The sequence below is a fragment of the Mya arenaria genome, chromosome 15 (genome assembly GCF_026914265.1).
Source record: "Mya arenaria isolate MELC-2E11 chromosome 15, ASM2691426v1".
In the NCBI taxonomy this organism is placed as follows: Eukaryota; Metazoa; Mollusca; class Bivalvia; order Myida; family Myidae; genus Mya; species Mya arenaria.
In genome coordinates this window covers 34,066,115-34,086,377 of record NC_069136.1, presented here as the reverse complement: position 1 = coordinate 34,086,377, position 20,263 = coordinate 34,066,115, and the positions used below count along the sequence as shown (strand labels likewise).

Below are 20,263 nucleotides of genomic sequence, written 5' to 3'. Positions count from 1 at the left end.
TGGTAGACTACAAGACATTGTGAAAATACTGTCCAACCTTAAAAGTGTCAACCTCTGGTATGCGCAGAAAGTGGCTACATGTTAAATTGAGTTAGGTAAGAAATTCCTCACCCAAAAGTGTATTTATGAACTATTCACTTGAAATGGACTCATACCAACCATAACAAAGTAGACGGAAATGTTGGCCTTTGCACAAAGCAGACTGTTTCTTCACCTCTCATTTAATGTCAGCATAACAAACATAGATGTTGTGCCAGTCACTAGACGATGAAGATATTGATGATGAATAAACATGAGTATTTCAATATGAACAGATATATTTTTCATAATGGAAAATGCTTTCCGTTTGCAGTAGAACTATTTACGGTATAAGCTTCATGATTAATTTCTGTGCGGAAAACAGTGAACACTAGCTTGTGTATACATATAATCAGTGTGCAATGCAAAACTGTTGACATGTGTAACAATTATGATAAAAGTTAGTACATTGACACTGAACTGGGATTAAAAATCATGATACATAGCCTTGTTCTTTGTAATTTAGTTCAAATTTTTGCACCATAAATGAATTATTATAACGTTTACTATAATATAATGCTATAAATATAATCACTTATATTTGACATATTGTACCAAATGTTGCAATATTAAAGATCAATGAACATTTCTTATGTTTTGTGTTTGATATTTAATGCCAATACATCAAGCAATAAGGTACCATATGACATAAGGCACCTTATAGCATGCAGTTTTATCTGATTATTCCAACCAAGGTTTATGCAATAAGGTATTAGTTGCCATATGGCTCCTTTTCACATTATTTGTTTTACCTTATCACTTTATGCAAGAAGGTACCATGATACAAAATTAACTAACTAACCTTTATTATCCATTGTATTGATATGCAATTCAAGGAACAATTTAAATAAACCACTTCAGATAAGTGATAAAAGATTCAAAGTCGCAAAATCGTTTTCTGGTTTTTCAGGAACCGCCAAACCATTAAACTCAATTTACTCGAAAGTATTAAAAAATGTCGCTTGGTACCTTTTTGCACCATTGAGACGATTTATTATGTGTTATTTCCTTTTAAACATGATTTATTTTGAAAACTTGCTTCATTTATTAGTCCATAAAATCCGTACTTGTATCGTTATATCAGTAACAACAAATAGCAATAAAATGTGGAATGTCCAACAAAATAACAATGGTATATTGTTTTCTCTTCAGTAAAAGCACAATTTTATTTCCTCAAAATTACGAGCCATATATAGCATAATATGAACCACTGTCATGTCAGTTCCTGGTTAGTAACCGGTACCGATGTGTCCAATACGAGAGGGCAAGATAACTTAATAGGCATGGCTCAAATCTCTCGAGTGAGAGGCGTACACTTATTTCACTAGACCATCCAAATAGGGTCTGATTGTTTTACAACTCTCAAGATAAAACTGTAAGAACTCTAAGATGGTCCAAACTTTCCAATGAGATTGTGGTTATGGTATGCCTTCAAAGGGTGTATATGCGGGGAAATGTGCGTCCCCTATTACAAAAATCAGTAAATATGTGTATCACGCAATAGAAATACGGTGGAGAAGGGACATCAGTTTTGGCTTGTCTGCTAAAATTATAGTAAATTGAAGTTTAAATTCTTTAAACCATATTCCTACCGTTGACTAAGTTTGAATGTCTTATGAGCTGTTATTCAATGTTGTTCATGGAGTGTTCAAAAACATAGATTATGTTGGAACATGTTTAAATAAAGGTGTGCAAGAATCTCTAAAACAGTAATCAGATGACGTCCGTTTAAAACCTTTAATTGTTTTTAATATTTACAAGTACGCTAAATCATGCCGCCACCATGTTTTAAGATTCTTTTCTACTCCCATATAAGATGTAGCACAATAAATAAAATTGTTTTAATTTGACGAAAAATATGAATATATATATATATCGAAAACAATGGTTCTTTCGTGTTTAAAATGAAAGAAAGCTGCTGAAAAATACGATATTTAAACTTTCTACCTTATGAGACGATAGTAGATCGGTGTTCATCGTTTAGGAATCACCAGTCGTTTAATGTTTGTGCGTTCAGCTTTTAAATACACGGTTACAATATTGATATCAGAAATTATTATATTCCATATATGCATTTTTTAATTTGCAGTTCAAGGCTTATCACTTAAAGTGTTTGTTATACATGTGTATGTATTGACTTTAAAAACGAGTAACACAGCGTATTATAATATTTATCGTATATAAGATCAAACAGATTCATAAGATCAGATATATGTTCATCAAATTCATTTTGGTAAATACGAGGCGGGAAACGGCGTATTTTGATCTAAACATAGGAATGAAACTTGAATATTCGTCAATACGATAACACATGTTATCATAATGATTATAACACGATAATTTTAAAGATTTTTCTAATTTTCCATTTTTAATTTGTACCCTTTCAGATAGCATGCGTCATTTACAACGATAACTTTATGTTATATCTTGAGTCACTGACAAAATATCAATCTTTTGCCCCGTAAATAAGGAGGTGGTACACGATTTCGCATTAAACAATATTTTCATTTTTAGATTGGTTCTTCTGATGTGACCATTATGAATTAGCAAATATAAAATTAACTATCCATTGTAATGTTAAGAGGTTGTAGTAGGTTGTTTAAGTTTCTATTTTTATCAGTTGGTTGTGAGCATTTAGAATGTGAGAAAAAGAAAATTAAACAGTAAATAAAAGACAAATAAATCGCTTTAAAAATATTTTTTTATAGAAAGTATTCAACACGTGATAGTTTAATATAATGGAAAGTTTGTCCTAATTTGTCACACAGTTTGTTTTCATTTATAAAAGTGTCTTTCAGTGCAGATACCGAAAAGTGGTTGAACTATTTTCAGCACACATTTAGGTGGTTAAACCAAAATAAAATTACTATGAAGGCTCTTGTACAGCAAAGGAATTGTCAGGAAAATTAAAATACCTCATTTGAATAATGTTAAAGCAGAAACCATTGCACAAATATGTGTTTTTGAAATTTAAACGTCCTAGAAAGTATCAAAATCTCGCTTCCCACATTTGTAAACAACAGACTGGCCGAAAGTTTTCCTTCAATAACTTGTTTATACCGTAACCTAAACGCATGAAATAAAAAGCCGAGTGAGGCATGGTAATTGTAGAACCGAATGCGCGTCATGATATTTTTGAAATATATACTTTATACCACTTACCAGGCGAAAACAGATTCCAAAAATCCTATTTCGTCATGGTTTCGCCGCCATCTAGCATATCAAGCTCCAAAACCTCACTTAAACCCTTGCAGATTCGGAATACGTGTACCCCCCTGCATTTGCAATGATGTTTTTAATTTCAGGCCTCTATCTTAAACACATTGTGAGCAACCGTCGTCTGGACTTGAAATGGATTGTGGAAAACGACAAATGGCAAATACAGGAAGTGAAGGACGAGTTCTACCTCGAAGTCAACACTCCTTTCTTCCCTTCTCTGGAGAGGGACAGACTTTTGTCGGATAAAAGGTCGAATGACTTATCTATAGTAAAACTAATATATTTCGGGTACGGGAAAATGAAGGACGAGTTCTACCTCGATGGAAACACTCCTTTATCCCATTCCTCGGAGAGGGAAAGACTTTTGTCGGATAAAGGGTAGAATGACTTTATATGGTAAAATTATTATATTTCGGGTACGGGAAAATGAAGGACGACTTCTACCTCGAAGGAAACACTTTTTTCTCCTCCACAGAGAGGGGTAAAAGTTTGTAGGATAAAAAGTAGAATTATCTATACATGGTAAAATGATCTTTCGGGTACAGAAAAATGAAGGAAGAGTAATACCTTGAAGTGAATACTCCTTTCTTCCCTTCTTCGGAGAGGGACAGACTTTTGTCGAATAAAAGGTAGAATGGCTTATCTATGGTAAAATATTATCTTTCTCGTACAGGAAATTGAAGCACTCCCTCGAAGGAAACACTCTTTTTCCATCTACGCAGAGGGACAGACGTTTGTAGGATAAAAGGTAAGATGGCCTATCATTCGGGTACAGGAAAATACAGGACGATTTCTACCTCAAAGGGAACAATTCCTTTTTCTCGTTCACGGAGATGGACAGAATACTGTCGAATAAAAGGTAAAATGAGCTTTCATTTGTTTTATTATTGCTGACTTAGATCATCAATTTGTATGTCCATAAAGGAAGTATTCAACAGGCTTTTGACGAATAATATGTCAAATAACTTATCTGTGGTTGGACTATTTCTGCCTTTTGATTTGTTTAATCTATTGGCGGGTACACGGCGTGATGGACGAGTTCAACCTACGTCGGAACTTCCCATCTTTCCGACAAGATAGGTAAAGGGAAATTGTACCGAACTAAATGAAAAATAATTATACTATAAAGGGGTAAAAGGGGTGTGTTGTACCTGAAGACCCTATATCGGCCTTATACTGGACGATATTTATGTAGAAACTCGAGGTTCTAGTTTTTGAAACAAGTACATTTTGAAGTAAACCTTATAGTTCAAATGATTTCGTATATTCTCTGCAGCCTGGATTTCGTTCAAACCGCATATAATACTTATGTTTATTTTTTAACGTAGCTCTATTTTCTATATTAGGTCTATACCGCTTACTTAATATGACGATTTCATTATATATGTTAAACTAACCAGTTATATGATATGCAGCAGAACACAAGTAGGAAAACACCATATATTCAGGCAAGGACGTATTTACGGAAAAAACAGCGGGCGAGTCTGTGTCCGACATTCGGCTGTGTTACGAGACGGCAGAAAGCACCGGAATGACTTTCCTCACAGGATTTACTAGGTGATTTGGGTGATTCGCAAATCGGCGTACAGTTAAACTGCTTGAGTAAACATTATCATTCTTAGGAATACATTGGTCACATTCATTTCTTTTTATGGAATTTAACAATGACATTTACAGTGGGTATTTCTTGTAAATGTTTTGGAACCGGGTACCCGATCTTAAATTACACGCTGGAACACAGGTATATGTACATACTTTCCGCAAAATACAGTGGCGGATCCAGTATTTGACATTAAAGTGTGCGTTACTTAGGGGCACAAGCTTTTGACACATCCTTCTGCTTTTTGGGATATATCTTCAGCACTAAAATAGCAGCACAATATTAAAAGTATTTCCTCGGAAATATATTTCTCTTTGTTTTCCTGATTGCTCCCACGACCTCCCGACTCACTGTGTTCGATTGTCATAGCATCTAGAAAAACATTAAATATCAGATGCTAATATTCAGACACTCTCAAACGATATACAATGTACTTTTAACATTTTACAGACGTGAAGTCTGCTATCGACAATGGAACCCTGGGGAAATTACAGGTCATCAAGACCACGACCAGAGACTCGCCCAAACCGCCGTACGAGTTTCTCAAATCCGCTGGTGAGATGTACTTTTAACATTTTACAGACGTGAAGTCTGCTATCGACAATGGAACCCTGGGGAAATTACAGGTCATCAAGACCACGACCAGAGACTCGCCCAAACCGCCGTACGAGTTTCTCAAATCCGCTGGTGAGTGCTTTATTGTCGGTTCATGTTCGAGATTTAAGATATGATATGAATAAATTGAGTACTTATACTGTGTAGAAACCAGAACTAATGTCAATTTCGAGAGGCGAAGCTAACTTAAAACTGGTTGGAATCAAACCCATGACCTCGTGGATGAAAGGAATGAATCCTCCTCTACTAGACCGCTCGAAACAATTGATGTTCCATGTTAAAAAATAATTGTTTTACATTGTACACTTATTACTCGTATTAGGTAAATTAAAAAGTGTCCGCGAATGATTCATATGATATTTTGATACAACATATAGATGTTCAACAGGGGTTGAAAAGCTAATAATTGTTTATCCTGAAATAACAACCAGAGCTCTGTTGGAGTAGTGAGCGATTCGTGCCCAAAGCAGGGTAAAAGGGCATAGACAAAAACAATGTATCTCAGGGCAAGTGTAATCATCTAGACTTTATACTGTTTTAATACATAAATCTACGAGCAAAATGCAATCTGGTCAACTGTACAAAAGTCTGATGTTATCATGATTAATCCTGAACTTAAGAACCCATGCAACTAATATAATTGTTACAAAGTCGTTTTGGTAAGTGATCCGACCATTTCGTTTTCAGACATTACCGGCTGCAACATCTTGGCGGACCCTGGTATCCACGACATCGACATGGTTTTCTGGCTAACAGTGCGCAGAGGCCAGACTCTATCTAGATAGCATGCAACGTGCACGACAAGCAGCTACAAGTAAATTGAGTAAAAAATACACGTATTCCATGTATTCAAATATAGTCCATGTATTCAAAAAACACATTAATTTATCTCTTACTACAATGCAACATACAGCATTCAATGACTAGTTTGTGGGTAACGCCTATGTTTGCTTTACAGCGACAATTTACATATTCGATACTTTATATAGTACTGTTTGCACATGTACTTAGTGTTTGAGCCCTGAACGATACCAGGGCAGTTGATATCGCTGTATCCAAACGTAAACCTGGTTCTGAACAGAGTACTGGTTTCTGCCCAGGAAACGGACTCGAAAATGGTCTTATAAGCTATCAGATTTCGTCACAATCGAGCTAATAAAAATAACTATACACTAAACTTAACTTAGCGATTGAGCGTATTTTTTACATATTGCTGTGGACATTTCTATTAATAGAAGGGCTCATACACTCACAAAGGATTCTTTCATATACAGTTTACATAGGTTTCACATCAACTGGCCAACTGAATCGAAGCCTAAGATAACGCTCTTTTAAGTGCCGAAATCGCTTATGATGCGGTAACACTTGACCTCCATCCAATGGCATTGTCATCCTGTTTGAAGCATGAGTACTGTAGCTGAGTTATTTGCGAACACTACACAGTACTTTTGTGGATGTTGGAGGCCTTGTGACACCCATACTATTTTGATAAAATTTGAAAGGGTTTTATTTGGAAAAAATATGCAAATATACATGAAAAAAATCGTATAATGTATTTTTGGACATTTATAAAATATATCAATAAATCAGCAAACAAATACTTTTTGTTTGATACCGAAATAACATTTGGTCACCAAGCCCCAATTAGATATTTGTTGATGATAGTTGAGAAGTAGCTTATTAATGGAGCAATAATATCCAAAACTGCACCTCAAAAGTGCCTCCAAAAAAAATCTTATATTTATGAAACAATAAACTATCTTTAATGTACCATCATTGGGAGTAATTGTGAAATGATACACACAAAGAGTTATGTATAACGACACTGACGAGGGGTGAACGTAGTAACTGTTTAGTGCTATTCACAAGCTTATTGTGCAATAAGTAACGTGCATTATTGAAATGTTCATATTCGCCCGCATATTAGTTATTGAACAGTACGACCGTTAACCTTCTGAAAATACGCAAAAAACAAAGCAAAGATAACACCCTAAAATATGAAACAGAGCCAGTAATGTGACATTTGCACGTACGAACGGTCTCCATAATAAATTTAACATGAAATAAAAAATGATTTGTCAGCCATGCGATTGCGGGCCTCCTCAAGTACCCGTCGTTAGCATAGACGTGTTCAGAGAGTGCGTTTACGGCTATGACATACGTGTCGAGGTTCGCATCCTTTTGTCAATGAAATACATTACTTTACCAGTGAGAATTAAATTTTAAAAGAAGTTGAGGAAAATAAAGTGTACGCGTATTTATACGTGTAGGTAAAAGATGGCGAAAACGGGTATTTTAACGTGTAGGTACAAGATGACGTGTAGGCGTATTTATACGTGAAGGTACAACATGGCGTACAAGATGACGTGTGCGCGTATTTATACGTGTAGGTACTAGATGACGTGTACGCATATCTATACGTGTAGGTACAAGATGACGTGTACGCGTATTTATACGGGTAGGTACAAGATGACGTGTGCGCGTATCTATACAAGACTATGTTGTTTTGTATGTGGTATGACAATGTTGTTATGTATGTGACATGACTATGTTGTTGTCTATGAGGCATGCCTGTGTTGTTTTAAATGTGTTATTACTATGTTGTTTTGTATGATGCATGACTGTATTATTTTGTATGTGATATGAATTATACATGTATGTTGTTTTGAATGTTGCATGACTGTGTTGTTTTGTATGTGGTATGATTTCGTTGTTTTGTATGTGATATGACTGTGTTGTTTTGTTTTATGGCATGACTATGTTGTTTTGTATGTGACATGACTATGTTGTTTTGTTTGTGGTATGACCCTCTTATTTTGAATGTGGTATGACTCTGTTGTTTTGTAAGTGGCATAACTTTGTCGTTTTGAATGTGATAAAGCTCTGTTCTTTTGTATGTGGTTTGACTCTGTTTATTGTTGGTCATAAGACTCTGTTGTTTTGTAAGGTTTCTGTTGGTATGACAATGTTGTAATGTATGCGGGACGACTATGTTGTTTTTATGTGGCATGACTCTGTTTTTTTGTTTGATGCATGACTGTCTTATTTTTTATGTGATATGACTATGTTGTTTTGTAAATGATATGACTCTGTTGTTTTGTATGTGATACGACTCTTTTGTTTTGTATTTGGCATGAATGTGTTGTTTTGTATGTGACATGACAGTGTTGTTTTGTATGTGGCATGACTGTATTTTTTTGTATGTGGTTTGACTTTGTTGCTTTTTATGTGATATGACTGTGTTGTTTTGTATCTGGTATTATTGTGGTGTTTTGTTTTAGGCATGACTATGATGTTTTGATTGAGGCATGAATGTTTTATTTTGTAGTTGGCATGACTGTGTTGTTTTGTATGTGGCATGACTGTGTTGTTGTTTTTTATGTGGCATGACTGTGTTGTTTCGTATTTTGTAAGACTGTCCTGTTTTGTATGTGGCATGACTGTGCTGTTTTGTATGTGGTATAACAATGTTTTACCTATGTGGCATGACTATGTTAATTCGTGTATGGTATGTCTCTGTTGTTTTTGTATGTGGCATGACTGAGCTGTTTTATTCGTGCCATATCTGATCTGTTTTGTATTTTGTATGACTGTGCCGTTTTGTATGTGGCATGACTGTGGTGTTTTGTATGTGGCATGACTGTGGTGTTTTGTATGTTGCAGGACTGAGCTGTTTTGTATGTGGCATGACTGTGGTGTTATGTATGTGGCATGACCGTCTTGTTTTGTATGGTGCATGACTGTACTGTTTTTATGTGGCATGACTGTGGTGTTTTGTAAGTGACATGACTGTACTGTTTTGTATGTGGCATGACTGTACTGTTTTGTCTGCGGCATGACTGTGGTGTTTTCTATGTGGCATGATTGTACTGTTTTGTATGAAGCATGACTGTACTTTTTTTATGTTGCATGACTGTCTTGTTTTGTATGAGGCATGACTGTACTGTTTTGTATGTGTCCTGAATGTCTTGTTTTGTATGTCGCATGACTGTACTGTTTTGTATGTGGCATGGCCATACTGTTTTGTATGTGGCGTGACTGGGTTGTTTTGAATGTGGCATGACTGTGTTGTTTTGTAGGTGGCACGACTGTACTGTTTTGTATTTTTGGTGACTGTATTGTTTTGTATGTGGCATGACTGTACCTTTTTGCATGTTGCATGACTGTACTGCTTTGTATGTGGCATGACTATTCTGTTTTGTAAGTGGCATGACTGTACTGTTTTGTATGTGGCATGACTGTGCTGTTTGTCATGTGTCATGACTGTCTTCTTTTGTATGTGGTATGACTGTGGTGTTTTGTATGTGGCATGACTGTACTGTTTTGTATGTGGCATGATTGTACTGGTTTGTATGTGGCATGCCTGTTCTGTTTTGTATGTGGCATGACTGAACTGTTTTATATGTGGCATGACTGTACTGTTTTGTATGTGGCATGACTGTACTAATTTGTATGTGGCATCACTGTTCTGTTTTGTATGTGGCATGACTTTCTCGTTTTGTATGTGGCGTTACTGTTATGTTTTGTATGTGGTATGACTGTCTTGTTTTGTATGTGGTATGACTGTGGTGTTTTGTATGTGGCATGACTGTACTGTTTTGTATGTGGCATGACTGTACTGTTTTGTATGTGGCATGACTGTGTTGTTTTGCATGTGTCCTGGCTGTCTTGTTTTGTATGTGGCATTACTGTCTTGTTTTGTATGTGGAAATACTGTACTGTTTTGTATGTGGCCTGACTGTGGTATTTTGTATGTGGCATGACTGTTGTGTTTTGTATGTGGCATGGCTGAGCTGTTTTTTATGTGGCATGACCGAGCTGTTTTATGTCTGGCATGTATGTGCTGTTTTGTATGTGGCATGACTGTCTTGTTTTGTATGTTGTTAGACTGATATGTTTGGTATGTGGTATGACTGTGGTGTTTTGTATAAGGTATGACTGAGCTATTTTGTATATGGTATGGTTATGTTGTTTTGATTGTCGAATGACTGTATCGTTTTGTATGTGGTATGACTGTACTGTTTTGTATGTGGCATGACTGTATCATTTTGTATGTGGTATGACTGTCTTGTTTTGTATGTGGCATGACTGTGCTGCTTTGTATGTTATTTGGCAGTGGTGTTTTGTATGTTTTATGACTGTCTTGTTTTGTATGTGGCATGACTGAGCTGTTTTGTATGTGGTATGGTTGTGTTGTTTTGAATGTCGAATGACTGTATCGTTTTGTATGTGGTATGACTGTACTGTTTTGTATGTGGCATGGCCATACTGTTTTGTATGTGGCGTGACTGGGTTGTTTTGAATGTGGCATGACTGTGTTGTTTTGTAGGTGGCACGACTGTACTGTTTTGTATGTTTGGTGACTGTATTGTTTTGTATGTGGCATGACTGTACCTTTTTGCATGTTGCATGACTGTACTGCTTTGTATGTGGCATGACTATTCTGTTTTGTATCTGGCATGACTGTACTGTTTTGTATGTGGCATGACTGTGCTGTTTGTCATGTGTCATGACTGTACTCTTTTGTATGTGGTATGACTGTGGTGTTTTGTATGTGGCATGACTGTACTGTTTTGTATGTGGCATGATTGTACTGGTTTGTATGTGGCATGCCTGTTCTGTTTTGTATGTGGCATGACTGAACTGTTTTGTATGTGGCATGACTGTACTGTTTTGTATGTGGCATGACTGTACTAATTTGTATGTTGCATCACTGTTTTGTTTTGTATGTGGTATGACTGTCTTGTTTTGTATGTGGTATGACTGTGGTGTTTTGTATGTGGCATGACTGTACTGTTTTGTATGTGGCATGACTGTACTGTTTTGTATGTGGCATGACTGTGTTGTTTTGCATGTGTCCTGGCTGTCTTGTTTTGTATGTGGCATTACTGTCTTGTTTTGTATGTGGAAATACTGTACTGTTTTGTATGTGGCCTGACTGTGGTATTTTGTATGTGGCATGACTGTTGTGTTTTGTATGTGGCATGGCTGAGCTGTTTTTTATGTGGCATGACCGAGCTGTTTTATGTCTGGCATGTATGTGCTGTTTTGTATGTGGCATGACTGTCTTGTTTTGTATGTTGTTAGACTGATATGTTTGGTATGTGGTATGACTGTGGTGTTTTGTATAAGGTATGACTGAGCTATTTTGTATATGGTATGGTTATGTTGTTTTGATTGTCGAATGACTGTATCGTTTTGTATGTGGTATGACTGTACTGTTTTGTATGTGGCATGACTGTATCATTTTGTATGTGGTATGACTGTCTTGTTTTCTATGTGGCATGACTGTGCTGCTTTGTATGTTATTTAGCAGTGGTGTTTTGTATGTTTTATGACTGTCTTGTTTTGTATGTGGCATGACTGAGCTGTTTTGTATGTGGTATGGTTGTGTTGTTTTGAATGTCGAATGACTGTATCGTTTTGTATGTGGTATTACTGTACTGTTTTGTATGTGGCATGGCCATACTGTTTTGTATGTGGCGTGACTGGGTTGTTTTGAATGTGGCATGACTGTGTTGTTTTGTAGGTGGCACGACTGTACTGTTTTGTATGTTTGGTGACTGTATTGTTTTGTATGTGGCATGACTGTACCTTTTTGCATGTTGCATGACTGTACTGCTTTGTATGTGGCATGACTATTCTGTTTTGTAAGTGGCATGACTGTACTGTTTTGTATGTGGCATGACTGTGCTGTTTGTCATGTGTCATGACTGTACTCTTTTGTATGTGGTATGACTGTGGTGTTTTGTATGTGGCATGACTGTACTGTTTTGTATGTGGCATGATTGTACTGGTTTGTATGTGGCATGCCTGTTCTGTTTTGTATGTGGCATGACTGAACTGTTTTATATGTGGCATGACTGTACTGTTTTGTATGTGGCATGACTGTACTAATTTGTATGTTGCATCACTGTTTTGTTTTGTATGTGGCATGACTGTCTCGTTTTGTATGTGGCGTTACTGTTATGTTTTGTATGTGGTATGACTGTCTTGTTTTGTATGTGGTATGACTGTGGTGTTTTGTATGTGGCATGACTGTACTGTTTTGTATGTGGCATGACTGTACTGTTTTGTATGTGGCATGACTGTGTTGTTTTGCATGTGTCCTGGCTGTCTTGTTTTGTATGTGGCATTACTGTCTTGTTTTGTATGTGGAAATACTGTACTGTTTTGTATGTGGCCTGACTGTGGTATTTTGTATGTGGCATGACTGTTGTGTTTTGTATGTGGCATGGCTGAGCTGTTTTTTATGTGGCATGACCGAGCTGTTTTATGTCTGGCATGTATGTTCTGTTTTGTATGTGGCATGACTGTCTTGTTTTGTATGTTGTTAGACTGATATGTTTGGTATGTGGTATGACTGTGGTGTTTTGTATAAGGTATGACTGAGCTATTTTGTATATGGTATGGTTATGTTGTTTTGATTGTCGAATGACTGTATCGTTTTGTATGTGGTATGACTGTACTGTTTTGTATGTGGCATGACTGTATCATTTTGTATGTGGTATGACTGTCTTGTTTTCTATGTGGCATGACTGTGCTGCTTTGTATGTTATTTGGCAGTGATGTTTTGTATGTTTTATGACTGTCTTGTTTTGTATGTGGCATGACTGAGCTGTTTTGTATGTGGTATGGTTGTGTTGTTTTGAATGTCGAATGACTGTATCGTTTTGTATGTGGTATGACTGTACAGTTTTGTAAGTGGCATGACTGTGTTGCTTTGTATGTTATTTGGCAGTGGTGTTTTGTATGTTGCATGACTGTCTTGTTTTGTACGTGGCATGACTGAGCTGTTATATGTGTGGTATGTCTGTGCTGTTTTGTATGTGGCATGACTGTACTGTTTTGTATGTGTCATGACTGTACTTTTATTGTGTGGCATGGCTGTACTGTTTTGTATGTGACATGACTGTCTTGTATTGTATGTGGCATGACTGTATTGTTTTGTATGTGGCATGATTGTTTTGTTTTGTATGTGGCATGACTGTCTTGTTTTGTGTGTGGTATGACTGTACTGTTTTGTATGTGGCATGACTGTCCTGTTTTGTATGTGGCATGACTGTCTTGTTTTGTGCATGGCCTGACTGTACTGTTTTGTATGTGGCATGACTGTACTGTTTTGTATTTGGCATGACTGTACTGATAAGTATGTGGCATGACTGTCTTGTTTTGTATGTGGCATGACTGTACTGTTTTGTATGTGGCATGACTTTTCTGTTTTGTATGTGGCATGACTGTACTGTTTTGCATGTGTCCTGACTGTTTTGTTTTGTATGTCGCATGACTGTACTGTTTTGTATGTGGCATAACCGTACTGTTTTGTATGTGGCGTGACTGGGTTGTATTGAATGTGGCATGACTGTGTTGTTTTGTAGGTGGCATGACTGTACTGTTTTCTATATGTCGTGACTGTATTGTTTTGTATGTGTCCTGACTGTCTTGTTTTGTAGGTGGCATGCCTGTACTGTTTTGTATGTGGCATGACCGTACTGTTTTGTATGTGGCGTGACTGTGTTGTTTTGAATGTGGCATGACTGTGGTGTTTGTAGGTGGCATGACTGAGCTGTTTTGTATGTGGCATGACTGTGGTGTTATGTATGTGGCATGACTGTGATGTTTTGTGAGTGACATGACAGTACTGTTTTGTATGTGGCATGACTGTGCTGTTTTGTATGTGGCATGACTGTGGTGTTTTGTATGTGGCATGATTGTTCTGTTTTGTATGTGGCATGACTGTTCTATTTTTTATGTTGCATGACTGTCTTGTTTTGTATGAGGCATGACTGTACTGTTTTGCATGTGTCCTGACTGTCTTATTTTGTATGTCGCATGACTGTACTGTTTTGTATGTGGCGTGACTGGGTTGTTTTGAATGTGGCATGATTGTGTTGTTTTGTAGGTGGCATGACTGTACTGTTATGTATGTGGCATGACTGTCGTGATTGGATAAGGCATTACGGTCTTGTTTTGTATGTGGCATTCCTGTACTGTTTTTTTATGTGGCATGACTGTACAGTTTTGTATGTGGTATGACTGTGGTGTTTTGTTTGTGGTTTGACTGTGGTGTTTTGTATGTGGCATGACTTTTCTGTGTTGTATGTGTCATGACTGTGGTGTTTTGTATGTGGCATGACTGTGCTGTTTTGTATATGGTATGACTGTCTTGTTTTGTATGTGGCATGACTGTTCTGTTTTGTATGCCGCATAACTGTCTTGATTTGTATGTGGCATGACTGTACTGTTTTGAATGTGGCTTTACGGCCTTGTTTTGTATGTGGCATGACTGAGCTGTTTTATGTGTGGCATGACTGTACTGTTTTGTATGTGGCATGACTGTCTTGTTTTGTATTGGCATGACTCTACTGTTTCGTTTGATGCATGACTGTCTTGTTTTGTATGTGGCATGACAGTGCTGTTTTGTATGTGGTATGACTGTGGTGTTTTGGATGTGGCATGACTGTACTGTTTTGTATGTGGCATTACTGTCTTGTTTTGTATGTGGCATGACAGTGCTGTTTTGTATGTTCTATGACTGTGGTGTTTTGTATGTGGCATTACTGTCTTGTTTTGTATGTGGCATGACAGTGCTGTTTTGTATGTGGTATGACTGTGGTGTTTTGGATGTAGCATGACTGTACTGTTTTTTATGTGGCATGACGGTCTTGTTTTGTATGTGGCATGACTGATGTGTTTTGTATGTGGCATGACTATGTTGTTTTGTATGTGGCATGACTGTACTGTTTTGTATGTGGTATGACTGTGGTGTTTTGGTTGTGGCATGACTGTACTGTTTTGTACGTGGCATGACTGTACTGTTTTGTATGTGGCATGACTGTGGTGTTTTGTATTTGGCATGACTGTACTTTTTTGTATGTGGCATGACTGTCTTGTTTCGTATGTGGCATTACTGTACTGTTTTGTATGTGGCATTACTGTACTGTTTTGTATGTGGTATGACTGTGCCGTTTTGTATGTGGTATGACTGTGGTGTTTTGTTTGTGGTATGACTGTTGTGTTTTGTATGTGGCATGACTGTCTTGTTTTGTATGTGGCATGACTGTGCTGTTTTTATATGTGGTATGACTGTGCTGTTTTGAATGTGGTATATCTGGGATGTTTTGTATGTGGTATGACTGCTCTGTTTTGTATGTGGTATAACTGCATGATTGTGTTGTTTTGAATGTTGTTTCACAATATTTTGATCGTTTATAGGCCTTGACTATGGAACTTTTAGCAGGGTTATTGCTTTTGATTGGCCCTTCAGTTTACATTGTAATCTTGTTACTTTCTATAGGTGAAATTTCCCAAACATAAACCTTTATATATATTTAAACATATTGTAAGGCACGATTTTCAGGCGTGATTAATAATTATGAGATGGCTTTAACCGCTTGAAGTGTTCTTGGAGGCAAATTCCAAGGCGTTACTCGATAATATTTAGTTACATGTAGCCTTTATGTTTAATTTGTTGCTGGAGTGAGATTCGGAGGCGTGTCTAGAAAATGTTAAGTTAGCTGTCAATGTTTTGTATGTTCCTGGAGTGAGAATCCGAAGCGTGATTCGATAGATATTAGATAACTTTGAATGTGCTGAGTACTCCTTGAGTGCGAATACCAGGCGTGATTCGGTAGTGATGACAAAGCTTTTAATTGGTGTGAGATTCCCAGCCGTGACTCGATAATGAAGCGATGTTAATGTTATTTTGTTCTTCTTGAGTGCTATTGAAATGCCACAAGCTTTATCGGAATCGGCAGGGAGTGGGGGTTGCAACCGTTCCGCGACAGTCAAGAGAATATTTCATGTCAATAAGTTCAGAAATTATGCATCAATCACACCAACAATCCCTCACCCACATATATATGTTGTTGGTATTTTATAGGTAATTCCCGTATTGCTAAGAATAGAATATTGTTTATTGGCACGTTAAGTATTGATCATGGTCGCGACATCATGTAGAATTTACGATAAAGAATTTACTTGTGTTAATACTTAAATTATAAAGATTTACATTCCTTTTCCTACTACGGCTTCCAAAATTTCAAATTTATACAACAATTTTTACACACCCTTTAAATGTTCAATTAGACCAAATTATATGTCAGAATGAACCTTTGAATAATTGATCATATCATATATTAACGTACATGATAGCTAAAGCTATCTAAAACCGACCTTTATAAACACTGTACATGTACATGAAACGTCACCGCACAATGAACATATCTAAACCGAAAGTAGATGTCTTTCGATTGATAATATTTTACCTGGAGGTGTGTGCAAAGTGACCTATACTAAAACGAAAGTAGATTGGCATTTGTTTATTAGCAGCGGAAAGACAGATACGGAAGACTTAAACCTGTTTTAAAAGTAAAAGGAATAAACACCTGGGAAACACTATGGCTACCGGAGGAATTGACGATACACTTCTAGAATGTAGTAGTGACGCCGTCGTTGGAAAGATCGGGAGCAAGTGTGAACCTTGTCGTCGGCGGGACAGGTCAGAGGTTGCTTCAATGTTTTGTTATACATGTAAGGTATATCTATGCGATGACTGCTGTGAAGTACACAGGATACACATGACAAACGTTTATGAACATAACATCGTTGCTGCACATGATGCCTGTGTCAAGCCAGATGTCGATATGAAGGGACTGGATCAGTGTTGCCAACACAAACGAGTGTTCCTGTTTCACTGTGAAGACCACGACGATTTGTGCTGTGAAATATGTGCCTTTTCTCGTCATCGTAGATGCGAGAATATCCACGAAATAGCAAAGGTTGCTAAGATTGTGAAAGATGATGAAAGGGATAAGATACGTGAATCAATTATCGCTGTCTCAGAAGTTATAAGAAAATGCAAGGAGGATCAATTGAACAACGTTTCGCGAGTGGAAGAAATAATGAAGGAAATTGATACTTACAAGGAAGACTTTTTAACAAAAATTGGGAAAGCCAAGGCGCGAATTGTCAGAGACATGACGAACCATAACACACAGGAAGACGAACGGCTAAATACGAGGAGAAATGCGGCTGAAAACCTGGAGAAAGAACTCGACACGAACTTGGCAATGTCAGATAGCGTTCGCGAGACTGGAACGGAAACGAAAATATTCATTCTAAACCACATTCTGAAAAGGACGCAGGACAAGGCATCAACAACACTGAACACTTTGTGGAAGAATGATTACACCGTCAAAGTGGAATTAAAAATCAACGAAAACATTTTAAAAATAAAAACTACTGATGTCGCATTATTCTCATTAAATAAAACACAAGAGCCAAAAATACAAGAACCAAAAGCCGTGCGTCTGGAGCTGTTGAAGACAGTGGAGCTCGTGAAGACAGGAGATGACATGAATGTGCCGTTTGTTACTGGGCTGGACCTCCTGCCGGACGGGAGAATCGTCGCCGTGGATCAGTCCAATCAGAAATGTTTTATATTGAGTGACACACTGAAGAGGTTTGACACATTTTATAAATTTAATACGTATCCTTCGGACGTAACGTCTTACTCTGATAACAATATTGCAGTAACTGTTAGTTACGGAGATATCCAATCCATCTGCCTGTTGACAGTGGACAGTGACAACACGATTACGTTGAAGAAGACGCTGACCACGTCCACCTCCTACAACTCCATCTGTCCCCTGAACGACCGCACGTTCGTAGTGAGCACCTGGGACGACCCGCGGCCTGCCAGGATGATTGACGTGGACGGCAAGGAGAGCGACTTTGACAACGTGAAGTTTCCTGGAAAGACGTATAAGTGTGGTGAAAGTAAATGTACCTACATACAATCCCGGGATACGCTTGTTCTTATTGACAAGTTTGCTCGCACAGTTTACATGTATAACACCGTATCCGGCAAGGGCATCGAGGTTAAAGATGGCCGGATACGAGAACCGAGGGGCGCCTGTGTGGGCAACGGTGACACTGTGTTTGTCTGCAGTACGGACACAAACTCTGTCATCCAGGTATCGGCCGACGGGGACATACTGGCGTCATGTGACGTCGACATGGAGTATCCGTTTGCCGTTGCTGCCTCCAGGGATGGCTCGAGAATGGCCGTGACCAACTGTTTGAGTGGAGTGAGAAAACTGAAACTGTTTAAAATAATTCAATGAAAGTGTATTGGTCAAGAACAGAAATAGATAAAAGTGTTTAGTATTATCTGTATAAAAGGTAATAATAACTTTCTGTTTGAACATTATTTGTGAATAGATTGTAAATAAGATTGTTATAGTTATACAATGTGTTTTTTGAAGAACGACTTTGATTTGTCTTGCACGAATATGTTTTCAAGATAAATATGTTTCTTAATATAATTGATTGAAAAATGATGAAACACCCCTAAGACAGAAAATCATACTTGGGTACAAACACAATTCCTAAGATTCTTTACGAAATGCCGTATGAGTATTGTATTCACTGAAGCGTAAAAGAGACAAACGGAGGTATTATTATTATTATTATTATTATTATTATTATTATTATTAACAATTTTATTAACATCATTATTATTGCATGTGTTAATATACAACTAGTTTTAAGGTGCGAGTTGTTCATGATGCTGATGTTGCTACTAAAATCATATTAAACCCGCGCTTCGCGTATATTATTTAAATCAACATGGTTGTGGGTGCATTCATTAAAGATGTGTGTGAAGTTGGCTCAGCCATCGCCAATCGACAATCGACATTCAAAATTATATAGTAAAACTACAATGTCGAGCTGGAATGTCGAGCTTGACGGAATACCATCTCGACATTCGATATTATATAGGGGATTTTCAATGTCGAGCTGGAAAGTCGAGCTGGACTGAAATATAGCTCGACATTCGATATTATATAGGGAATTTTCAATGTCGAGCTGGAATGTCGAGCTGGACGGAATACTAGCTCGACATTCGATATCATATAGGGGATTTTCAATGTCGAGCTGGAATATCGAGCTGGACGAAATACTAGCTCAACATTCGATATGATATAGGGAATTTTCAATGTCGAGATTAAATGTCGAGCTGGACGGAATTCTATCGATAATATATAGGAAGATTTCTTTGTCGAGTTGCAAAGTCTAGCTAGACAGAATCGTAGCTCGACATTGGATGTAAAATAGGGAATTTTCAATGTCGCGCCGGAATGTCGAGCTAGACGGAATTCTAGTTCGACACTCGATAATATATAGGAAGATGTCACTGTCGAGATGCAAAGTCGAGCTGGACGGAATCCTAGCTCGACATTCGATACCATATACGGAATTTGCAAGTTCGCGCTGCAATGTCGAGCTGAACAGAATCCTGCCTCGACATTCGATATAATTAACGGAATTTGCAATATATCTGTGCAATTTCGAACTGGACGCCATCCTAGCTCGACATTCGATAATATAAAGTCAATCTTCAATGTCGAGCTGAACGGAATCCTAGTCATTCGATGTACAATAGGGAATTTTCAATGTCGAGCTGGAATGTCGAGCTGGACGGAATTTTAGTTCGACACTCGATAGTATATAGGAAGAATTCACTGTCGAGTTGCAAAATCGAGCTGGACGGAATTCTAGCTCGACATTCAATATAATAAAGGAAATTATCAATGTCAAACTGGAAGGTCGAGCTGGGCGGAAATCTAGCTCAACATTATAAAGCAAATCTTAAATGTCGAACTGCAATGTCAAGCTGGACGGAATCCTAGCTCGACATTCGATACCATATACGGAATTTGCAATATATCGGTTCAATTTCGAACT

General features: G+C 37.5%; 1 protein-coding gene and 1 pseudogene across 1 annotated transcript; both read left to right on the top strand.

The window, feature by feature from the left end:
* The first annotated feature begins 3,367 nt into the window (after positions 1-3,367).
* The window catches only part of LOC128219306 (myo-inositol 2-dehydrogenase-like), a 29,890-nt pseudogene continuing 12,994 nt past the window's right edge, over positions 3,368-20,263 (top strand).
* On the top strand, positions 16,852-18,963 carry LOC128220646 (uncharacterized). Its single transcript, XM_052929126.1, has one exon. The coding sequence runs from the start codon at positions 16,912-16,914 to the stop codon at positions 18,637-18,639; it is 1,728 nt and encodes a 575-aa protein (XP_052785086.1). The 5' UTR covers positions 16,852-16,911; the 3' UTR covers positions 18,640-18,963.

What these genes read in the sequence shown, in the direction of transcription:
- LOC128220646 (XM_052929126.1), top strand. Translation starts at nt 16,912, where the DNA reads ATGGCTACCGGAGGAATTGACGATACACTTCTAGAATGTAGTAGTGAC.